Source organism: Haliotis rufescens, unplaced genomic scaffold, assembly GCF_023055435.1.
Source record: "Haliotis rufescens isolate VD_foot unplaced genomic scaffold, xgHalRufe1.0.p SCAF_4, whole genome shotgun sequence".
Lineage (NCBI taxonomy): Eukaryota > Metazoa > Mollusca > Gastropoda > Lepetellida > Haliotidae > Haliotis > Haliotis rufescens.
The window spans coordinates 43,554,636-43,579,525 of NW_025964112.1; the positions used below are offsets into that span (position 1 = coordinate 43,554,636).

Here is a 24,890-nt window from a genome sequence, read left to right on the forward strand (position 1 = left end):
TGTACTTCAAGGTAGACTAATACTTAGTCAATGAAAACATGTCTTTGAGAAAATAAATTTCTTCGAAAGAACCTTTCCTCTTCTGCTGTGGAATCAAGCAAACTAGGCTTGGTTAGTTTGATCTAGACTTGACTTGGCTTTTAGTAAAAGAAAATACCTAAAAAACATAAATTCCACAGTCATGGTGCAGGACTAACTTCAAGGTATTAAAGGCTTTATTGATACCATGCCTTTGAGGCGGAAGTGGAAGTAAACTAACACTTGATATGGTAATATATACATCACATGGCCAGCAAACATCTACACGAGGTGGGGCGGTCGGGTAGCCTAGTGGTTAAAGCGTTCGCTCGTCACGCCGAAGACCCGGGTTCGATTCCCGACATGGGTACAATGTGTGAAGCCCATTTCTGGTGTCCCCCGCCGTGATATTGCTGGAATATTGCTAAAAGCGGCGTAAAACCATACTCACTCACTCACTCTACACGAGGTCGTAGATACACGGCATATATCAACACTCATGCATCAGCTACCGTTATCAACCTGTGCACATACTCCAACTACTATTTTGTTAAAAGAATTACCGTATTCGACGTAATAAGCGCCCAGGGCGCTCTCAAAATGAGAAATAGGGGGCTCTTATTAGAATATTATTTTGGTGAAAAAAACAGAGTTGAAAGATAAATTTCGTGGTTTATGCTGACAGCCTGATATGTTTATGTACGACAGATATATTTTCCCACAATTTAATTCCCAATAATTAAGGGGGCATATAACACACGAGTGCGTATTATACGCGAAAAAATAAATCTTGTGTACATTGATCAATCGGAAGGGGTGCTAATTGGGATTGTTCACAAGCCAATATATTAGCAAATATCGCCGTGGGCGCTTATTACGTCGAATACGGTACTTGTTCTTACTCACAACCACGTGGCCCGGGAATACACTAATTAGGAACTAAACCATAAAGTGAGTGAGTGAGTGAGTTGGGTTTTACGCCGCTTTTAACAGTATTCCAGTTATATCGAGGCGTGTCAGCTTAATGTGGGAGGAAAGCCCGAAGTGATGCAGGTCTCAGACGTTTACCACTTCGGTGAAACCCACGAGCACGGGTATGGTGCTGACAAACCTAGAAACATAATCGGGGCGAACCGGGATTCGAACCCACAATCATAGGTTTCTGGCGTGCCCAAGGGACGCAACTCTGCACAGCGAATCGCGGCGCCTTAGACGACTGGGCCACCCGTGCCCCCCATAAAGTGACGAACAATGAGAGTGAGTGAAAGTTGTTTGACGCCACGGTCAGCAATATTTCAGCAATAGGTGAGGTGAGGTGAAATGGGGGTTAACGTCGCGTTCAAGATTATTGCACTTACATAGCGACCCGCATGCGTGTGTGTGTCTGTGTGTGTGGCTGCTTGTACTAGTCCGGACTGATGCCGATTTATAGTGCTAGCCCACTGAGATACCATGCCGCAGTTTAACATGAATACCCCACTCAGACACAGTATACTGACTCCGAGCCGACCAGTCCTTGTTTTAGTCCCTTAATGCTGAGTGTCAGACAGGGTAACAATAAGTATAATTGAATGGGTGGCCGTTTTCGGCAGCTCTGAGGGTGTCTAGGACTTCGGCCCTGCCCCACACTGAAGCACACGTGGTAAAGGAGGTGTCTCCTTTTGGCAAGTGACTGTTCGAGAGTGCCTTCACGGTAGGATGAGATGGTAATGTGACTGTTACCCTTCCAATGCCTCACATGCAGCTTGGGTTGTATACTCCCCTAGGAGCTGAGAATGAACATCGAATGCACAGTGATCCATTGACCGGGGTATGGAATGGCGCATCATAAATGGAATTATTATAATCAAATTCTTGGACGGACGGTCAGGCATACAGACCAGTGGTTATTATATTGAGCAACCTCACACATAGTCGGGCACAATGGTTTGTTTGTTTGTTTGTTTGTTTGTTTGTTTGTTTGTTTTACGCCGCACTCAGCAATATTCCAGCTATATGACAGCGGTCTGTAAATAATCGAGTCTGGACCACACAATCCAGTGATTGACATCATGAGCATCGATCCACGCATTTGGGATACGAAGACATGCATCAACCAAGTCAGCGAGCCTGACGACCCGATCCCGTTCGTCCCCTCTTAAGACAAGCATAGTCGCCTTTTACGGCAAGCATGGGTTGCTGAAGACCTATTCTACCCCGGATCTTCGCGGGATGGTACTCAAACAGGCATCGAGCCTGACTGTCCAATCCATTTTGTCGCCTATATACGACAAACAATAGTAATGTGGACCTATTCTAACCTGGTTCCCCAGACAGTATTTACTGGGTATCACAATAATACGTTTCTGTACTCATCCATATGATGGGAATATAAAGCTATAGTGTATACAATATTCAAATTTCTGTAGAACATCACGTGTTGTTACTGTAATACAATCTAATCTAGCTTTATACACGTCAATGAATGTAACATTATTTTCATATCAGAAACCACCGTCATATCTGCAAGGGAAATATAATGACATGAAAAAAGACTGGTCACCCATTACATAAAATGTTTTTGGCTTGTTTGTTTGTTTGTTTGTTGTTTAACGCCGCACTCAGCAATATTCTAGCCATATGACGGCTTTCTGTAAATAATCGAGTCTGAACCAGACAATCCAGTGATTGATATCATGAGCATCGATCCACGCATTTGGGATACGAAGACATGCATCAACCAAGTCAAAGCGCCTGACCACCCGATCCCGTCAGTCGGCTCTTACGACAAGCGTAGTCGCCGTTTTACGGCAAGCGTGGGTTGCTGAAGACCTATTCTACCCCGGATCGCCACAGCGACTGGTTATTAATTACATAAAATGTACATTTGTTTCAACTGAACTCAACTCGAAACACTTTGGAAGTCGTATGTACATATCTGCTACAGTTGTTATGTGAAGGTGTCCACATAGACAAAACGAGGTGAACAACAGTTTCGTCGTATCACTGGCTGGAAGCTCTCTGAAGGAGCTCCTTCTTCCAGACCTCCATAATGATCTCCTGGCCACTGACAAGCTTCATGGCAACTCTCCTGGGTCCATCATAAACCCCAAATATCGGCCATAGTTCAGTACCAGAACTCATCTTTTCCAAATGTCCGCATCCCAAAATCTCCCGTTTGGTGATGTCGATGTAGCATATTTTCATTTCATCAATGTCAATGAGAACTCCGTACTTTAGTTTGACATGCATGCCCGCATCATTGTTAAACACGTCATCTATGAAGGCTAACGTATGTCCACTCACTGTAAGATACATTCCAATAGTGCTGCGATTGTCGCTGACGCTAATCAGGAGACTAGACGAGGATGGCTGGCCAATTATATTGGCTGAACTGTCCATGACCTCCTCTCCACACAGGCCGACCTCCAGCACAAGGCTCCCTTCACCCAGTGGCTTGTCCAGTTCCGCCTCCGCCTCCACCTCCCAGTACACCAGGCCGCTAGAGGGCAGTGGGGAGGTGCTGCTGGTACCACTGTAATTCTTCCACATTTGCTGCCCACTCCGGCCCATGAATGACCAGTTTCTCCTGTTGATGAGGATCTGGTTATCGATGTGTACCACCTGCAGGTTAACCCTCTCTGAGTCAAACACCATATTTGGGCCTGCATGTGAGAAATACATTGTTGCAATATGACCACACATGTGACGAGTCTTGCAGTGTATAGCAGAAGAATAATTCGTTGACACTATGGCGTTTCATTGTTGAAAATGATATCTAGCAAATAGAAGTCCTCATCCTAAACGTACTTTAGTACAAAATGTTCATCGCTAGTCAATGACATCTCACTTTGTTTCTTTGTTAGTTTGTTGTTTAACGCCGCACTCAGCAATATTCCACCTATATGACGGCGGTCTGTAAATAATTGCTGCTTACTGAATCACTGTATGGATTATAGTCTTTACACAGCAGCTACATCTGATACATCACACAGTCTGGACCAGACAATCCAGTGATTGATATCATGAGCATCGATCCACGCATTTGGGATCGATGACATGCATCAACCAAGTCAGCGAGCCTGACCACCTGATCCCGGTAGTCGCCTCTTACGACAAGCAGCATAGTTGCCTTTTACGGCAAGCATGGGTTGCTGTAGAGCTATTCTACCCCGGCTCTTCACGGGTCCATCTCACTTCTTCTAAGATGTTTTTGATATAGTTACAAATATCTAATAACCATGTATCATGCATTCGATCCAAAATTGAATGGAATCACAAATGGGAAAATAAGTCTATCCCACAAATACATAGAGATAGCTCCAGACGTATAACATATACTGTGTATCAGATGACATGGGAATCTCAGTAGTACATCTCTTCATCCGCCGTAAGGAGTTACCCTCCGTAACGTTACAGGATCCGCTGGTTGTGGGTTCGAATCAATCGTCCTTGGTTTGCTAGCACCAGGCCTGTTCCAGTGGGTTTACAATTATTGAAAAGTCTACGACATACTTAACTTTTGGCTTTCTTCTCACATTAACGACAGGGTGTTATTGGAGGTCGTCTTGAGTGAGTGAGTGAGTGAGTATGGTTTTACGCCGCTTTTAGCAATATTTCAGCAATGACATTGCGGGGAGGGGGGGAGACCAGAAATGGGCTTCACACATTGTACCAATGGGGGGAATCGAAACCGGATCTTAGGCGTGACGAGCGAACGCTTTAACCACTAGACTACCACACCGCCCCGAAATACGGCTTAAAAACTACCTCATTGAACATATAACATCATAGATTTTCTTACATTCGATAGCAGCAATGGTACTGTCCCGGCTGCTCTCGAGCACATACAGGCACGTGTTGCCGTTGAGTGCTGAAAACAAAATAGTTGCCCACTGAATATCAAACCACTGGTTGAACGGGATTCTTTGCTGATTCTACCCAGTGTATCACTAGAACGGAACATGGAGTTATCTACTGCAAATCTAAATGATCAAATGTGTGGCATTATCTGAATGTAAAAACATCGTGTTTTCGACAAACATGTAATCCATCGTGCGACCTGTCTATGGCTATGTGCCATTGAGGGCTGGACAGCAATTACCATAGTTTCTTTTCGTAGAAATAACATGAATGGGAACATTGTAACTGTATGATTTGTTTGTTTGTTTGTTTGTTTTTTTGTTTGTTGTTAAACGCCGCACTCAGCAAAATTCCAGCTATATGACAGCGGTCTGTAAAATAATCGAGGCTGGACCAAACAATTCGGTGACTGATATTATGAGCATCGATCCACGCAATTGGGATACGATGCCATGCGTCAACCAAGTCAGCGAGTCTGCATGACCAACATCTTAAATAATTACCTTTATTGTCTAAACTGACAATAGTCCTGCGCAGTCGGCTCATTTCCCCCCTGAGCTGCTTGATGTTGCCTCTCAGTGCTTCTATTTGCTACAGAAAAACAACACTGTGGCAATATACATGTTAAAACATGAATAATTCGTCTTTTCCAACAAATCAAGTAGAATTTCCGTATTTGTCAATACCCATTGAGTATATACTGGTCACGTTCACACTTTGTATTTGATATGATATTGTTACCTAACCGCTGACTTTCTCAAATACACTTGCCTATTAATTTGAGCATTGTAGAACCTCATTCTGTCAATGCTTCATTAACCCAAAACATTGTATTCTCCACTCCGAATACTTATGAGTACTAAAATACTTTAATCAGTCAAGTGTGTCATTTCCTAAGATCATGAAATATGATATATAAGACCAGAAACAAAGTTTTATGAATATACTTGCAAATGTACCTCTTCTGCATCTTTCCTTTGTGTTTGAAGTTTTGCAATAGTTGACTTGAGTGTCATCTCACAAACTGCAGAAAAACAAAGAACAGTCAGATTCATTCATCTTTGCCAGGCTGTGCTGTATTTACCAGCTGAATAAAGTAAATACCCGTTCATGATTAGAACATCAGCAAAGTCATAATGTGAGGAAATGAATTAATAAAAGTGATAAATCCCTTTCCATAATCATAAGACCCTCTCCAAGAAGCAGAGTCAATTGTACAATTCATGTTCCGCCAAATCGCTTGTTCGGTAATACCCAACGCCTCTAAGTAGGAAAGAAAGACCATCAGCTTTTAGTCAACATTCAGTAACCAAATGCCCTGCTAACAAATATGACGAAAAAGCAAAAAGTATATGGCCAATTTTTTGTATTGTTAGTTTACCCTCAGTCAAATTCGGGAGTTGGTTCCTGAACATTAGTGAGTGAGAGAGTATGGTTTTACGCCGCTTTTAGCAATATTCCAGCAATATCACGGCGAGGGACACCAGAAATGGGCTTCACACAATGTACCCATGTCGGGAATCGAACCCGGGTCCTCGGCGTGACGAGCGAACGCTTTAACCACTAGGCTACCCCACCGCCCCTCCTGAACATTAACAAAGTACCAGGTTGTAAACAAATACCTGAATCAAGCGGGGTAAATTCATCCACTTGATCCGCCTCTCCTATTGGAGTCAGGAAGCTCCCAAAAGATGAAACTGATGACAACAAATCGCGCAGGCTCTGCTTTGAGAAGACAACAGACGACTCGAGTCTGTGAACGTTTGGAACTTCATCACGTTCACAAGACTCACAGGCCTGTGTGATGGAACTCTTTAGATTGTGGAGGTGGGAAGGTGAGGCATAGTGGAGAGTCTTGTTGATGTAGTCAAGGAGTGACTGACAAATAGTCTCTGATGACTTCAGGACAGGACGTCGGCTGTCATTGATGTTCCTCATGGAGTCCAGAAGCTGATCCAACTCGACAAGCATCTCCTTCTCTCGCTGATCTAGCACAGTTCTCAAATCGGAGAAGGTGTGCTTCATGATTTCCCGAAGGGACGTAGCTTTTTGTTCAATAACTCTTTCTTGCTTATCGACGTTCGTGTTTGCCATTGCTATGTTTTCCATCTTATCAGAAATGGCTTTCATGTGATTGCTCAGATGTTCCTTTTGATCTTCCAGGAATGTGTCGGCACGAGTGGTACAGTGGCCGACGTGGTCTTCGTAGAAACATTGGGGACATATGAAACGGTCGCAGTCGTTATCATAGATATCAAGTCGCTGACCGTGTTTCTCACACTCAGTTTGTGATCCTGTTCCTGTGACTGATAGATCGGATATCGACTGCATCTTGTGGTGTCTGGCTGCTTTGACCTCTTCGTGGGACCTCTCGCAGTGTTCACAGAGGAAGTTGCCACACCCCTCACACCAACACACAGCCTGTCTCCCGTCCTCTTTATTGCTGCACAGCAAGGATGCGGGGTGATGCTTGGCCGTCTCATGGAACACCTCCGCTAGGACGATCTCGTCCAGGGGAAAGTTCGTACCATCCCGGTCGTGACTTGCCATGCAGGCAGAGCAACGCAGAGTTGTTATAACTGTTGATTCAAGACAGTACTCGCATACAGGATGTAGACAGGGAAGCAGGTGTGGCTGTGATCCTCTGTACTTGAAGGCGGTTCTGCACACCACACACACGGGGAACAAATCCATTGATGGACGATGCACTCGCCATGCAGCTGAATACGCAAATGAAGTTTAATTAGTGTGGCTTAATGTACATGTATCAATCATACGAAATACAATTATTCCCGCTTGACCCGGAGTAAAATAGGTCTTCAGCAACCCATGCTTGCCGTAAAAAGGCGACTATGCTTGTCGTAAGAGGCGACTAACGGGGTCGGGTGGTCAGGCTTGCTGACTTGGTTGATGTATGTCATCGTATGCCAATTGCGTGGATCGATGCTCATGATGTCAATCCCTAGGTTGTCCGGTCCTGACTATATTATTGACATACCGACGCCATATAGCTGGAATATTGCTGCGTGCGGCGTTAAACAACAAGCAAACAAAACAAACAAACATGCCCGCTTGTGACATCACTGTTGGTTTAGGTTGACCACTGGGATGACCACTAGGATGACCACAATCCTGTATGGATCTGCAGTGGGAATCAAGCAGGCCCTTTTTGTTTTTAATGCATATTTCATAAAGAAACCCTCAACATCAGTCAAACCAGGTCACGGTGACCTTGAGCTTATACCAAAGTCCCTCAATGGGTTTTTCACATGAACATGTAACGTCAAAGACCTGCATTAATTACACGAAAGTCACTCAATGGGTTTTTCACATGAACATGTAGCGTCTAAGACCTGCATTAATTACACGAAAGTCACTCAATGGGTTTTTCACATGAACATGTAACGTCTAAGACCTGCATTAATTATTCGAAAGTCACTCAATGGGTTTCTCACATGTACATGTAACGTCAAAGACCTGCATTAATTATACGAAAGTCACTCAATAGGTTTTTCACATGAACATGTAACGTCTAAGAACTGCATTAATTACACGAAAGTCACTCAATGGGTTTTTCACATGAACATGTAACGTCAAAGACCTGCATTAATTATTCGAAAGTCACTCAATGGGTTTATCACATGAACATGTAACGTCTAAGAGCTGCATTAATTTTACGAAAGTCACTCAATGTGTTTATCACATGAACATGGAATGTCTAGACCTGCGGTAATACGGGCTTTCCTCCAACATAAAGTTCAAATGACGCGTTAGAACAGTTTTTGTAAATTTATTTTGAGGAAGAAATAGATTGCCGTCGTGTTGATGTTGTCACCGTGTTGATGCTTTTGGATCGTAAAACTATGGACACTTAATCTATATTTAAAACCAGTCGAGTCACGGTCTTGTGTTCGCTACACTCTCTCTTTATGGTCAGGCTTCCGTCACGATTCGGCAAACTCCGGCTGTCGTCGTTATCCAGTGTCTTCACATTCATTGTTGGCCTATTAGTGACCCGTACATTTTATTCTCAAGCGGTTTAATCACACTCTTTTAACATGTATATATTTGATACATGTTGTCTCTTATGTTTGTGACCTTATTCGTGAATGGAAGATGTTTTAGTAACATTGATTTTCTCGCAGTAGAGGGATAATCTGATACTAGTAGATATTTCTCTTGTATTAATGGTCATTTTTGCCACCTCAATAATTGTACATATTAGTTGTACTGTTGGGTAGCTTATGTTCAGCGCTTTATCTTACTTTTTACATCTCGTATTGGTTTGATAGTTAATTAATGTGCTATTCGGCTTTTCCCTAAGTTAGGAAACACACTCTGATTTCCTCAGTAGCTATTGGTTGGTTTGTTGGTTTGTTGTTTAACGCCGCACTCAGCAATAGTCCAGCTATATGACGCCGATCTGTAAATAATCGAGTCTGGACCAGACAATCCGGTGATTAATATCATGAGCATCGATCCACGCAATTGGGACCGATGACATGCATCAACCAAGTCAGAGAGCCTGACCACCCGATCCCGTTAGTCGCCTCTTACGACAAACATAGTCGCCTTTTACGGCAAGCATGGGTTGCTGAAGACCTATTCTGCCTCGCATCTTCATGGGTCCACTGGTTATAGCAATTCCCCAGCTGACTAGGACAGGTTGACCTCTCAGACGTCCGCGCACACGGGTTAAAACCCTTGTCAAAACCATGTGTCTTTACCGGCAGGCTCCGCTAGACCGTTGAGGGGTCTTCTTGCTACTGGGTGGTCATTCGAAACTCAGGTTTCGTTCGTAAGTAATTACGGGACTTACTCTGGTTGTATTGAGCTAAGCTTATTAGCTAGGTTTTTTTTATACGCCGCTTTTTTAGCAATCCGTTGATAACCAACTTTCCCATGATTGTCTCGTTTAGGTCAAGAACCTATTTACTATTGGGAGTCAAGTTACTCCTTTGGTCAGGGACCTTTTAATGATTGTGAGTCTAGATACTCCGTAGGTCAAGTACCTTGTATATTTGGGAAGTTTAGTATTTGCTTGCCCAGTAAAAGTGAATAAGTGAGTCATAAGTCTAAAAGACTAGTTCGCTATTCAGGCGTTTTTCATCTATTTTATGGTCCAAGAGACGTATTTGAGGGATAGGCCCTCTGTTTTTATACAGTTGCTTAGCTAATCAGCTTGTATATTTGCTCTGATTTAATTCATCAGTGATCATTGCCAGTGTGAAATGGGTCTTTGATGCTTCATAGTGTCGTCTATTGATACAATTATCTGCTTGTAATAAAGCTGTGAACCTTTTACCACGTTTTCATTTTTGCTTTATTCATACCCAATGACACCCTGGAGCACAGCTCCGTGTTCTTATTATCTATTAAGAGTTGGTTGGTTTGTTGTTTTACGCCGCACTCAGCAATATTCCAGCTATATGACGGCGGTCTGTAAATAATCGAGTCTGGATCAGGCAATCAAGTGATTAAAATCATGAGCATCGATCCACACAATTGGGATCGATGACGTGCTTTAACCAAGTCAGCGAGCCTGACCACCCGATCCCGCTAGTCGCCTCTTACGACAAGCATAGTCGCCTTTTACGGCAAGCATGGGCATACAATATATATGGACTATGAGCCCATACCTGTGTTGTATGATTATCGAGGGAGGGACGCTGTTCTCATGGTAAGACGGCTATCATGTTCAGAATAAGGTAACAATTGTCAGAGTCCACTTTGAGAAGGGACTATGGGAATGTGTACAGAACATTTGTTTGTTTGTTTGTTGTTTAACGCCGCACTCAGCAATATTCCACCTATATGACGGCGGTCTGTAAATAGTTGAGTCTGGACCAGACAATCCAGTGATTGACATCATGAGCATCGATCCACGCAATTGGGATGCGATGACATGCATCAACCAAATCAGCGAGCCTGACCACCCGATCCCGTTAGTCGCCTTTTACGGCAAGCATGGGTTGCTGGAGTTGGTAGGTTTCACCATTTCAAATGCATGGAAGGGTCTACCCGTTCCACACCCATGGATGAGTCTACACATTTCATACCATGAATCGGTCTACCCTTTTCACCCCAATGGACTAGTCTACCCTGTTCCAAGAAATGTAACAATCACGTGTACATGTACGTGTTTCCTCGGTGAGGTGTCTAATCTCCTTGAAGTTTGTAGAGTGATGATAAGCCTACCGTGTTTAAATGCTTGAAAAATATCATTTTATCATTACAAACAATTGGTCATATTTTAGCTGTATAATATAATTACTGATCTTCACTATTTCATTATTTACAGAGTATTCTTTAACACAAAACGTTTCTTGTTTTCTTCCTGTCAGGAGACATTTTTTGTTCGAAAACAGAAGAAAGTATTGATCTACAACCAGTCATAACGTCAGGAAACCAAATCGTGTCAGCACTTGCCAATGACAAGATATAAGTCCTATTGACCTAGTCAATGAACATTCTCAAAACACTGTGTTTCATGGTATTTGTGAAAGGACGATATTTCTCACTGGAAACTTAACCATGAAATGAAAACTTACCTGTGTGCTTTTACATGGTGTACTGTTATGTCCGAGCGGATCTCTTTGTGATCGTAATGATCAGCTATTGTCAAGCAGACAAACACAGCCGTTAACAACGGCCTTGATTTGGACAGGAGGGGAATCCCCAGTACTTCAGGGAAGTCTTTCCCATTTCATTTCTTGGAATCGAAAGTGAAAGGAAAACTAACACTGTATGTGTATCGGCCAGTAACATATATTTCACAAACCAAGCATAACATCCACATTTGGGCGTAAATACTCTGCAGAGCTCAATACAAATTATACAACACGTGCCCTTGTGTTCCATTCAGTATCGTGTAGCCAGAACTATATGAAGCACGCTGCTCGTAATGTATTGATGACAGTGCAAGCTGAGAGTTACTTCCCTTAAAACGATCAATGAAATCAATTCCATGAATAACACCAACAGCGCTAGTAAACTATATATAGGCAATGTATTTGTGTTTCGTGACAATATCTCCGACGTTCATGTTGTCGGATCGGACGCTCTACCACTAGACCACAGAGGCTGTCATACCCGATAATTCGGGGCGTTGCTCACAGTGCAATATTCCAGCTATATGACGGCAGTCTGTAAATAATCGAGTCTGGACCAGACAATCCAGTGATTGACACCATGAGCATTGATCCACGCAACTGGGCTCGATGATATGCATCAACCAAGTCAGAGAGCCTGACCACCCGACCACCGCCTCTCAAGACAAGTTTTGGGTTGGACACTGCCGGGGATCGACCGACCTTCCACACTCCGGGCAGACGCTCTATCCACGAGACCACCATGGACGGTTGCTTTGTATGAATATATAAATTGAATTTCACTGATGAAAAATTGATAGGTACTAGTTGTATATTAAAGAGTAGACAAGTGTACACACAATTAGTTATTCATAACTGTTCTTTGTTTTACTTCCGTCCAAGGGGGCAGGGGTGGCCCAGTCGTCTAAGGAGCCGCGATTCGCTGTGCAGAGTTGCGTCCCTTGAGTACGCCAGAAACCTATGATTGTGGGTTCGAATCCCGGTTCGCCCCGATTATGTATCTAGGTTTGCTCATGGGTTTCACCAAAGTGGTAAACGTCTGAGACCTGCATCACTTCCGGCTTTCCTCCCACATTAAGCTAACACACCGTGACATAACTGGAATACTGTTAAAAGCGGTGTGGAACCCTACTCACTCACTCACTCACTTTTTCCGTCCGATGTTTCATGCAACAATTTTATCGCCTCTAACGTTGTCAAACGACCCTAGAGCTCTATCCATCACAGCGTTAAGATGGTTTCAGTATTGTATTATACATATATTTCTACGAATTGTCTGCTTTAGCAAATAGTATATGTTTAACTACCTATATGCAAAGAAGAGTGAGAGAGACCATAACACAACTTATCTTTAAAAAACATATACTACTACAAAACATAAAGGACGACCACAACATAAGGGCACACCTTTATGGAACAGCGCAGCAGATGGACGCCTTTAATACAGTACATAAAAACATAAAGATGACAATAAAAACCAACAAGTTTCAAACAAAACTTGTTCTTTGATGGACATGTCTACAAAATGTACAGAGAACAGTTAAACATGCTATAGTGGATTGGGTCCCGTTTCACAAAGCGATCTTAGTCCGAACTCCCATATGTATGCATCAACATAGGGATGGATACTCCATGCGTACTACTACAGCCGTTTTGTGAAGCTGGTCCAAGTTACGTTGAAGAGTAGAGCTGCCAACCTCTTTCAGCCTACCATGCAGGGGAGACCTCACAGTGTATCCATGTTTGGAATAGAACTCAAGTTATCAGCAAACCATACGCTCACCTTACCACAAGGCTTCCGCAAAACCAGGGATACAGGTAAAGTGCTGACAAAACAAGACTCAGGGCGACTCGGGAATTCGAACCCACACAATCTCATCAAAATCAGAACGTTTACTCCCAAGAGTCAAGATCTGATGACACCTCTATAGAAGGTCGCGTCTGGTCAACACTGAGCAAACGTCGACTGCCCGATCAAAATAATGAAAGATGCGTGTGTTCTTTAGACATCAGATGTCAGCATTCTAAAACAATTTGGCCTCGATTCGGAAATGTCCATCTCTGCCAAGGGAGACACCAAAACACAGATATACCCTCCATAGTAGCCCCGGAATTTAGAAACCTCCACGTTGACTGTCCAACTCGAAACTTCACCTGTCGCGACTTCCTCTTAACGCAGAGAAGCGTCATAACAGTGTAAGAGATCTCATTTAATGATTTTCAAAATTGATAAAGAAGAATGTTCTACCAAAGTTAAAATTATGTAACAGTTCTTCAACGCCTTAATGCCACAGGTGTGGTCGGGTAGCCTTGTGGTTAAGACCCAGGTTCGATTCCCAACATGTGTATAGCCCATTTCAGTTGTCCCCCTCGTGATATTGCTGGAATATTGGCGTAAAACAAAACTCACTCACTTAATGCCACATGTCTCCAGCAAATCGCGTTGTAGTCATTCCTGTATGTTACCATTTCAAAGTCAGGTAAATGGCTGTTGAGCTTCCCTGTGGTTGAGGTCAATGTCAGTACTTGGGGGGTTTGTATACACCATGTCCTCCATCACCTCGATTTGAAAACCCTGGACGACCAAAGTGAACCCGTGTTGGCTTACCCCAAGTTAATTGATTGACCAGTGTTAACTCATTTACCTCATACTTTGATTGCCCAAGGTTGCCCATACCTTCTGGGTGCGGTACTCTGGTTAGCAGCCTCTACGTGTCCGTAAAGCAAATTAGTTTCATCAGAGACCATCCGTATATGGTCTCTGGTTTCATTTATTGATTCATCATGGAACCACCTGCTGCCTTCAGGCCATCCACCCCACACATTGCTTCAGTCTCGGACATTGGGAGGGTTCGCACAAACTCCAGCTACAGAAAAGGCCTCATTTCATTAGCCGATTAAAAATAGGCCTTACGATTGGCCTTATGTGAGTGAGTGAGTTGGGTTAAACGCTGCTTCACAACACTATTCAAGCTATATCACGGTTTGTCAGCTTAATGTGGTAGAAAAGCCCGAAGTAATGCATGTCTAAGACGTTTATCACTTTGCTGACACCAAACAGAACAGGTATGGTGCTCACAGACAGAAACAGGTGGGGATTCGAACCAACGATAAGTTTCTATCGAGCCCAGGGGGCACGGGTGTCCCAGTCGTCTAAGGCGCAGCAATTCACTGTGCAGAATAGGGCACACCAGAAACCTATGGTTGTGGGTTTGAATCCCTATTCGCCCGATTATGTTTCTAGGTTTCACAGGAGGAAAGTAGTGTATACAAACACATGTGTGTCTACAAGAATTACATTCAGTTATAATAGGATTGGGTTTGCCCGATCAGCGTCTTTTTCCAGACCTCCATCTGCACATCACCCCCACTAACAAGCCTCATGGCCACTCTGGTGGAGCCGGAAAAAACACCAAACACAGGCCACATCCTCGCACTGTGCTTTAAACCGACCAGACAACAAGCCGCCCACATCCTCTGGCGGTTGATGTCGATGAAGTTGACAGTCCTTCTGTCCACACTGATCAAGACTCCATACTTCAGCTTCTCAAACACACCAGCCTTATTGTCTAGCCTATTTTGCATGAAAACCTGAAACTGACCATTCTGCATTATATTCAAACCAACCGTGTTGTCAAGATCGTTGTGTGCCAAGCTGAGGCAACACGAGTTGGGTTGTCCACCGACAAAGGGAGCATTGTCCATGGCCTCCTCTCCACACACGCCCACCTCCAATATCAGACTCCGGCCACCCAGTGGCTTGTCCAGTTCTACCAACGCCTCCACCTCCCAGTACACCAGGCCACTAGAGGGCAGTGGGAAGGCACTGCTGGTACCATGGTAGTTCTGGAATCTCTTCCTTGTCCAGTCAGATGGTCGCCCGCCTCCTGGCTTCTCATGATTGACGAGGACACCTTTGTCATTGATGTGTACCCCGTTCGTGGACACTCTTCCCGTGTCGAACATCATCTTCGGACCTGCATTATCAATATATTGATTATGTTTGTGCATGCCATGTATTTGTGTGCATGTGGTTAATGTTTAACACGGCATTCAGCAATATCCCAGCTGTAGGATGCCTGTCTGTTAATTACCTAGTGTGGACAGACAATCTCGTGACCGATATTGTGAGGAACGACGCGGTACGATGGTAGGTTGGTTTAACGATTATTCCACTTACCATATTCGACGAAAAAAGCGCCCAGGGCGCTCTCAAAATTAGAAATAGGGGGCTCTTATTAGAATATTATTTTGGTGGAAAAAAACAGAGTTGAAAGATAAATTTCGTGGTTTATGCTGACAGCCTGAAATGTTTATATACGACAGATATATTTTCCCAGAATTTAATTGCCCATAATAAAGAGTGCATATAAGACATGAGTGTGTTTTATATGCGCATAAGTGTCTTGTGTACATTGACCAATCGGAATGGGTGCCAATTTGGGATTGTTCACAAGCCAATATAGTAGCAAATGTCGCCGTAGGCGCTTATTAGAGCGGTGCGTTTATTACGTCGAATACAGTATATACCCTGCAACAGCTTAACATGGATACCTCACGCAGACACAGCAGACTGACATCTTGTTTCAACATCTTAATGCAGAGCGCCAGGCCCCTGGGAACAACAAGTACCATCTTGTAACAGCTTTTGGTGACGCAAGCTGGGATGGATGCACCAACCTTCAGCTCTCTGGGCATCCACCAGACCACAGAGGCAGTCACCTCCATATAAATACTTAAATCTGTGATAGTTACAGAGATACCTAGTTGGTCCAGCCTTTTAACCTGGAAACTCCACATTCCAGACGATCTAGTTGGGATCATGTAAAATTCATAACAAAGTTATTTCGCAACCAAGACCAGTTAATCCGAAATTTAATTATGTAGATTACACTAGGAATGGTACCGTCTGGATCAATGAGGTTTCACGTAAGTATTTCTCTAAGTACTTACACTTCATAAAGTGAATTTCATTCTGGATTCCCCTCACAACATGAAGAAACATGCCCCTGTGTCCTCCTGAAAAATATCCCAAGATAGAGCAAAATATATATTGTGTGCTTTTGTGTTTTGTTTTGTTTGTTTGTAGTTTCACGCCGCACCCAGCAATATCCCAGGTATATGTCGGCAGTCTGTAAATAATCAGTCTGGACCAAACAATCCAGTGATTGATATCATGAGCATCAATCCACACAAATGGGATACAATGAAATGCATCAACCAAGTCATCGAGCCTGACCACCCGGTCCCGTTACTCGCCTCTTACAACAAGCATTTGTTGCCGAAGAGTGAGTGAGTGAGTTGGGCTTAACGCCACTTTTAACAGTATTCCAGTTATATTGCGGCGTGTCAGCTTAATGTGGGAGGAAAGCCCGAAGTGATGCAGGTCTCAGACGTTTACCACTTCAGTGAAACCCACGAGCACGGGTATGGTGCTGACAAACCTAGAAACATAATCGGGGCGAACCCAGATTCGAACCCACAATCATAGGTTTCTGGCGTGCCCAAGGGATGCAACTCTGCACAGCGAATCGCGGCGCCTTAGACGATTGGGCCACCAGTGCCCCCTGTTGCCGAAGACCTAACCCGGATCTTCATGGGTCTGTGTGCAAAGTGCAATCCAGAGGTGAGGTGGGACCACACTTAAGGTCGGGTGAAGATAATTGTACCTATTTAGCTACCTGCATGCATGTTTGTGTGGTTGATTGTACAATTAGAGACTGTTGCTGCTCTTATGGTGCTAACCCACTGAAATCTTTCCACACATCTTTCCCCAAAGTAAAGGGGGAGGTAAGACCTTCTTTCTTCTGGAAAACAATAGTGACGAGCAAGGAACACTTTTATTTATTTTCCCACCAAGACTACCAACAAACACAAGTGGGCGGGCACCTTTGAATTCGGCTTCAATCAGATACTGTTCAACTCACCATCTGGATCCATCTGCACCACGAATGAGGTCAGCCTGGATACATCTTCGTCGAGGTCATTGACAACTTGGACACTTTCTCGGACCTCATTCTTCAGTTCACCATTTTCCTGGAGACAAATGTTGGAACACAAATATTACTTGGTCTACGATTTATACAATGCATTCCATGTAGTGTCACATTCAGTTGGTAATTTAACAGATGTGTAACATGAAAAAATACTGCAGCGATCCACTACAATGGCAATATAATGTAAGCATGTGAATCTAGGTCAGTAACTGATACACCTTGATGACTGACGACTGATGCACATGTACGAATGATACATGTAAATAACTGATACACATGGGTGGATACTCGAGGGTGACCAATGCACGTGGATGACTGAAGCATGTGGGTGGGTGAGGTGAAATGGGGCTTAACATTGCGTCCAAGATTATTGCTGCTTGTGCGCACGGACTAATGCCCATTGACAGTGCTAGCCCACTGAGATACCATGCCGAGGTTTAACATGAATACCCCACTGAGACACAGTATACTGACCAGTCCTTGTTTTAGCCCCTTAATGACAAGTACCAGGCAGGGTAACAATAAGTACCATCTTTTAACGTCTTTAGGTATGATGCGGCTGGGGATCGAACCCCGGACCTTCCGCAATCCGGGTGGAAGCTCTAGCACTAGACCATGGAGGTCGATACATGGAGGTCGATACACGTGGGTGAAACACGTGGGTGACTGATACACGTGGACAAGAAATAGTTTAATGCAAATGAACAATACCTTCACAAGTCTTATTTTCTGGTCCCTGAGTTTGGCAATTGTAGATTCAAGGCACAGCTGACGATCTGTAGAAAAACAAGACCATGCCAAAATATTGAATTAGTGGCATATCGCCTGAAATTGGTGTGTCCAGAATCTAACAACTCTCCACATTTTCTATCAATAGATTTATGGAGGGCAGAGTGGGTCCAAGGTACCCCATGTTTGTCACCTAACAAAAATGACATGCAACTACAAACTGTGACTACTAAATAAGAGGCAAGAGGCAACTAACGGGATCGGGTGGTCAGGCTCGCTGACTTGGTTCATGCATGTCATCGTATCCCAATTGCATGGATCAATTGCGTGATGTTAATCACTGGATTGTCTGGTCCAGATTCAATTATTTACAGACCGCCATTGTATAGCTGGAATATTGCTGAGTGTGGCGTTAAACAACAAACAAACAAACAAAACATGAAATACCTGAATAGAATGAAGACAACTCAGTCACTTGATGCTTGTCCTTGACAGGAGCTAAGAAACTTCCGAAGCATGATATTAGGGACTTCATATCCTGCAACCCCTGTTTTGAAAACAGGACAGACGACTCGTGTTTGTGAACAAGAGGAACGTCAAGTTTTAGGCAGGTCTCAAACGCCTGTGTGATGGAACTCTTCAGTTTGTGGAGGTGGGAAGGTGAGGCATAGTGGAGAGTCTTGTTGATGTAGTCAAGGAGTGACTGACAAATAGTCTCTGATGACTTCAAGATAGGACGTCGACTGTCATTGATGTTCCTCATGGAGTCCAGAAGCTGATCTAGCTCAACAAACACCTCTTTCTCTCGCTGATCGATCAATGTTTTCAACTCAGCAAAGGTGTGTTGGACTGTTTCCTTCAGAGAAGCAGCTTTCTGTTGAATAATCCGTGTTTGCTCATTCACATCATTTGTTGCTGAGTCTAACTTCTCTTTTTTACATGTAGCAGATTTCAAACAATTATTCAACTGCTGTTCTTCTGTCGTAAGAAACGTATCGGCTTTAGTGGTACTGTGACCAACATGCTCTTCGTAGAAACATCGGAAGCAGATGAAGCAATCACAGTCGCCATCAAAGATGTCCAGGCAATGGCCGTGCTCCTCACATTCCAATTGCGATCCTTTCACTTTTTCCGACAGATCAGGGATCAGTGTCGTCTTATGGCTCCGGGTAGCTTTGATTCCTGTGTGCAATACCTGGCAGTGTTCACAGAGGAAGTCCCCACACTCCCCACACCAACACACAGCCTGGTTCCCATCCTCATCATTGGTACACAGGAATTCTGCTGGTCGGTGTTTGGAGGTCAGGTGGAGGACCTCAGCGAGGACGACCTCATCAACGGGGAACTGTCTATCCGTGTCACATATGTCATGACTCTTCGAGCAGACAGAGCAGTCCAGAGTTGTGACTTCAGGTGACTTGAGACAGTCCTGGCATACAGCATGTAGACAGGGAAGCAGGTGTGGCTGTGGTCCTCTGTACCTGAAGGACGTGCTGCACACCACACACACGGGGAATGGGTCCATTCTGAAAATACATGTTAAACGCTTCATCACACGGGTCTTCCGCCTCTACATTGTGGATTTTGTTAGATTTTCATAGTTTTGTGTGTGTGTTTTATTTAACGATCAGCAATATTCCAGCTATTTGATTGCGGCCTGTGAATAATTGAGTCTGATATCAGATAATCCAGTGATTGATAGTATGAGCAATGCCCCATGCCATTGGAGTAAGTTGAAATGCCAAGCCTGACTGCCCAATCTAAAACTCACCTCTTACGACCAGCACAAGCTGCACACTACACATAGGGGCATTTCACACAGAAAGCTGGTCTACGTGTGTGTGTGTTTGAAGGAATGACAATGAACTATGTTGCATTTACACACCTTTGGTCATCATACAGGAAGTAAGTGAAAAAAATATTTTATACAGTATTGGTATAAAATGATTTTTACACGATGTCGTGTGGAAATTTCCAGCTGGGGACCTGAACGAGTATACTTCGACCCCGAGAGACTTACCACTTTGGTATTGTATTCCTACTAAGACGGCAGCCTCTACTGGATAAAAAGTACCCCCCCAGTATATGCTCTTTGGGGCACTGTGAAGGCTACCTATCACATGGGTTATTCAGCTTAGATAGTAACTTACAAATATGTGTATTGATGTATAAGGTACTTTTATATGATACTAAATATACATATGATTGGATTGAACATATCCATACTTCATTAGATTTTTGTTTGTTTGCTTGTTGTCTAACTCTGCACTCAGCAGTATTCCAGCTATTTAACGGCTGTCTGTAAATAATAGCATCTGGACCAGACAATCCAGTGATTGTCATCATGAGCATCAATCCACGCAATTGAGATACAATGACATGCATCAACCAAGTTAGCGAGCCTGAGCACCCGATCTGGTTAGTCGCCTCTTACGACAAGCATGGGTTGCTGAAGATTTATTCTCCTGGGTCTTCACTGGTCTTTCATTAGATAGTCTTAGCTATATACTGCATCAACAAGGCTTTCATAATTTACCATGGTTAAACTCAACTGAACATCAAACAATTCAGATCAGAGGAATGCAGTCACTAAAACGCCTCAAGGTATATTTTACAGGCTCTTCAAAGAATATGGTTTGCTTTAATAGTATTTATTTGACCTGCCAAGACAGTTATCCATGCCACTTGTTCCACTTAGAACTTGTAACCACAGACTCCCAATAGAAGTTGGTAGATGGACGAATGTCCCCACAATAACAGAATTTGTTTATTATGTAATAATATATATAAAATGACCTGGGAGATGAATAACACTATATTCTAATTTGTCCTTACTCTCATTCTTAGAGGAGGAAATATGTGCACTTTAATTACTTTGAAAGACCTGATGAATACTGACAACCCAAGGAAACTACATAACTTAGCAAGATTTCAAAATGACATAAAGATGTGAAACAGTAAGTATGGCAATGAATCGTTGATACTTTAAGTAACTTGGTGATTGGTCAGACGCTTCAATTACTTTTCACTACACCCTGGTTTTCTCTTCACACATACCGTATTCGACGTAATAAGCACCCAGGGCGCTCTCAAAATTAGAAATAGGGGGCTCTTATTAGAATATTATTTTGTTGAAAAAAACAGAGTTGAAAGATAAATTTCGTGGTTCATGCTGACAGCCTGAAATGTTTATGTACGACAGATATATCTTTCCAGAACTAAATGCCCACAATTAAGGGTGCACATAACACATGAGTGCATATTATACGCGAATAAATAAGTCTTGTGTACATTGATCAATCGGAAGGGGTGCTAATTGGGATTGTTCACTAGCCAATATCTTAGCAAATGTCACCGTGAGCGCTTATTAGAGCGGGGCACTTATTACGTCGATAACGGTAGTTGTATTTGATCTCACAACCATAAATCTGTATGCCGATCAATACCAGGTACTTATGACTGTATTAAAATGTTGTCATAACAAAACTATACTTAAATCCATAAGAATAGGTCTATTTTTGAATGATTTGCCTGGTGCTTCAGTGAACCACTTACTGTCCTGTCACTATGATTATTGATATGGGCCATCTTAGAATGCTATACGAGTATTATATATGAGTATGTAAATGATATTGGGCCAAGAATAACTTGGTTTTATATCTTCGTCCTGTGACAATTCTTACAAAATAAAATTCTAAATGGACTAGCCATGTGTTAATATATGTCACACTGAATGTTAGCCATTGGTATTATCATGATTATCATGATTATGTGAACCAAATGCACACTACCTCCTCCATCAAGTGTCCAGAGACATCTATACACTAAACTACAGTTATAACAAACTAAAATGGACTTCTAATTCTATTTCGTTTTTAACTGTAGTTTGTTATAAGCATATATACAGCTTATACCAGCAAATGGCCAGAACCAAAAAAACAGTTTTTTTTATAACTGTCAGTTTGTTATGAGTGTTTTCGTTATAAACGCAGTTTACTGTATTTTTGTATTTCATGTCATGACCTGAAGCGAAATAAAGTTTGTTTGAATTTAAATTTGAGTACTTGTCCAGCAGATAGATACAAATTCACCCGCATGTGGTGATTTGGAAGACAATATGGAATTAGAGGGGCACCTCACATATGGCATCACTGGTGAACATACAAAATAAGTATAATGACACCACTAATTTGTGAACTATATTCACATACACTGTGTATGTATACCTGGAAAATGATTAAGTCACCCTGTTTTTCGACCATGTACGTATGTCAAACCACATATAGTATCACTGGCGTGGAGTCTGAAAGATAATGGAAAAATAAATGCCATCAATTAGAAATAACTAAACAATCAATCAACATTCAATGCCAAACTTAAAAATTAACAACTTTGCTTACATGTAATACTCAAGTACTCGTAAGTACCAGACATTCTACTATCTTACCTTAGTCCACACTTTGAATTATCTACTACAAAAGCTTACAAAGGACAATATATCAAAGTTTATTGTGAATCCTCAGTATTAATGAAATAAATCGAAGCTGTTCGAGGTGTGTAGAGTGTAAGTGTGACCCATTTTCTAAGGACTTCTAGTTCTAGTCACTATGTTGTTGGTTTCTGTAAAACCAGAGTCAAAATTAGTTCCATTAAAACTAGGGCTGGGACGAGTCCAAATTTACCACCCGGGTACCCACCCGAGTATTACCCTACCCTACCCTACCCAGGGTACCTGCTATTGTTCTGAAGGGATAGACTGTACAAATGTCCGATTGGGAATAGTTTGACTGTAGCCCTGGCAAAATGTATTTAGATACCGTACTCAAATAAAAGGATCTGGTCATGCATACACTGAAGTTGACTGAAGTTTTGTCTCTTTTCAAACATATAAAGTAAAAAAGAATGCGTGCATAGTCAGAAATAAATGCGAAGATTTGTCACTTATAGTGCAAAAGTTGAAGTTCTAGGTACTTTTTGCTATTAAACAATATATCACATGACTAACCACGGGTCTGGGTAGTACTGTGGGTACCCGAGTCCTACTCAGGACCCACCCGACCCGAGTACCTGTCCCAGCTATAATTAAAACAAATCCATCCACCATAGAAGTGGTGAAATGGTCGCCCATGATCAAACAAGGAGGTTGTGATCACATGAACTCGATGATAGCGTGTATAGAATAATATATTCGTACAGAAAAAAATTCACTCCCCTCTAAATATATAGTCTATATGTATATAGAGGGGTGTGAATGTTTTTTCTATACGAATGTATTATGCTATACACGCTATCATCGAGTTCATGTGGTTGTGATGTCACTTACTTCCGTAAACACAATTAATTAAGTCCCTACAATATGATTACACCGTAGATAGCATATATAACATGTCTTAATATAACACATGTAAACATATTGACGTTACGTTAATTCGTACCATGTAGCCTATGCAGTGTCGGTTTAAATTTCGGAGGGAGCAGCTTGCGAGTGAAATATGCTGGTTCCCGGCTCCCTATGCGCGCCGTCAACTTGCGCCAATTGTGATGTGAGAGACGTAAGCTGAGCACCGTCTCTCATATAACACTATAAGCTTGGCGCAAGTTGACGACGCGCATATGGGGCCCGGCATAGGAGTACACAGATCAAAACAAAGGCTGCATTGTCTGATCTGAATGACGAATTACGCCATACGCAGTGACAGCATGGTGTGTTGTGACACCGAGTATACAAAATAGTATCTATCCAAAGTATTCCAAACCATACGTTATATTGAATCGTCTCAGCACGAACCCACAACAACCCTCATCTCCGTTTTGCGACGCCTTCGCATGTGCTCATGTTAATAATGAGAGTTGCCCCCCTTCGTACGGAGACCGCTCCTTCCAAGCGCGTGACATCTTCGTTACACTCTCGGTATACAGAGCTCCGCGAACGGCATATCGCTGTGAGGAGCATGGGTGCGTGAGTGAGTGAGTTGGTTTTAACGCCGCTTTTAACAGTATTCCAGTTATATCGCGGCGTGTCAGCTAAATGTGGGAGAAAAGCTCGAAGTGATGCAGGTGTCAGACGTTTACCACTTCGGTGAAACCCACGAGCACGGGTATGGTGCTGACAAACCTAGAAACATAATCGGGGCGAACCGGGATTCGAACCCACAATCATAGATTTCTGGCATGCCCAAAGGACGCAACTCTGCACAGTGAATCGCGGCGCCCTAGACGACTGGGCCACCCGTGCCCCCGAGGAGCATGGGATGAAGAATAAATACGTGATGCTCATAAACTGTTAATTACTGAAAATGCCTAATTGGTTATTCTGTACTATACGAAATAATTACTTTATTGATATAAATAATGGAGGAAGCGATATCTTAATAGCCAAAAAACAATATCAACAAATACATTTTATCATGTCAATGATTTTTCCGTGTTTAAATATTTGTAAATTTATAAGAGAATTGGATATTAAGAAACGGATACTAATTAGTCTACTGTTTGTTTTCATAATATGGATATGAAAGATTAATGTGATGTATATTCAATTGTAACACGAAATGTGAACTGATTCATGGAGAGCATTCGTAGCCATTCGGTGGTATCTAAAACAAATTGTAATGTCACTTATTAATTTCGTAGCAAATGAGGTGAGGTGAAATGGGGTTTAACGTCGCGTCCAAGATTATTGTACTTATATAGT

At 42.7% G+C, this 24,890-nt stretch overlaps 2 protein-coding genes across 4 annotated transcripts; both read right to left on the bottom strand.

Moving 5' to 3' along the window:
- Nucleotides 1-2,743: 2,743 nt before the first annotated feature.
- LOC124135917 (E3 ubiquitin-protein ligase TRIM71-like) lies at nucleotides 2,744-11,766 on the bottom strand. The gene is made up of 6 exons (XM_046501602.2): nucleotides 11,412-11,766; nucleotides 6,483-7,580; nucleotides 5,820-5,884; nucleotides 5,364-5,451; nucleotides 4,802-4,870; nucleotides 2,744-3,662 (listed from the first exon to the last, which is right to left on the bottom strand). The coding sequence occupies exons 2-6, from the start codon at nucleotides 7,552-7,554 to the stop codon at nucleotides 3,001-3,003; spliced, it is 1,956 nt and encodes a 651-aa protein (XP_046357558.2). The 5' UTR covers nucleotides 7,555-7,580; nucleotides 11,412-11,766; the 3' UTR covers nucleotides 2,744-3,000.
- Nucleotides 11,767-14,625: 2,859 nt separating this feature from the next.
- LOC124135916 lies at nucleotides 14,626-24,090 on the bottom strand. Of its 3 annotated transcripts, none has more exons than XM_046501601.2 (7): nucleotides 23,958-24,090; nucleotides 22,423-22,499; nucleotides 18,644-19,722; nucleotides 18,179-18,243; nucleotides 17,399-17,507; nucleotides 16,425-16,490; nucleotides 14,626-15,448 (listed from the first exon to the last, which is right to left on the bottom strand). In XM_046501601.2, the coding sequence occupies exons 3-7, from the start codon at nucleotides 19,719-19,721 to the stop codon at nucleotides 14,772-14,774; spliced, it is 1,995 nt and encodes a 664-aa protein (XP_046357557.2). In that variant the 5' UTR covers nucleotide 19,722; nucleotides 22,423-22,499; nucleotides 23,958-24,090; the 3' UTR covers nucleotides 14,626-14,771. The 3 variants fall into 3 exon arrangements, with proteins under 3 accessions (XP_046357557.2, XP_048237691.1, XP_048237692.1); XM_048381734.1 differs by lacking the exon at nucleotides 23,958-24,090 and adding an exon at nucleotides 23,632-23,940; XM_048381735.1 differs by lacking the exons at nucleotides 22,423-22,499; nucleotides 23,958-24,090 and adding an exon at nucleotides 23,632-23,941.
- Between the last annotated feature and the right edge of the window lie 800 nt (nucleotides 24,091-24,890).

Coding starts and splice junctions, on each gene's coding strand:
- LOC124135917 (XM_046501602.2), bottom strand. CDS start 7,554: ATGGATTTGTTCCCCGTGTGTGTGGTGTGCAGAACCGCCTTCAAGTAC. Junction 5,885..6,482: donor ATTTACCCCGCTTGATTCAG/GTATTTGTTTAC, acceptor GTTTTTCTGCAG/TTTGTGAGATGACACTCAAG. Junction 3,663..4,801: donor TACCATTGCTGCTATCGAAT/GTAAGAAAATCT, acceptor TCTCACATGCAG/GCCCAAATATGGTGTTTGAC.
- LOC124135916 (XM_046501601.2), bottom strand. CDS start 19,721: ATGGACCCATTCCCCGTGTGTGTGGTGTGCAGCACGTCCTTCAGGTAC. Junction 18,244..18,643: donor GTTGTCTTCATTCTATTCAG/GTATTTCATGTT, acceptor GTTTTTCTACAG/ATCGTCAGCTGTGCCTTGAA. Junction 16,491..17,398: donor GGTGCAGATGGATCCAGATG/GTGAGTTGAACA, acceptor GATATTTTTCAG/GAGGACACAGGGGCATGTTT.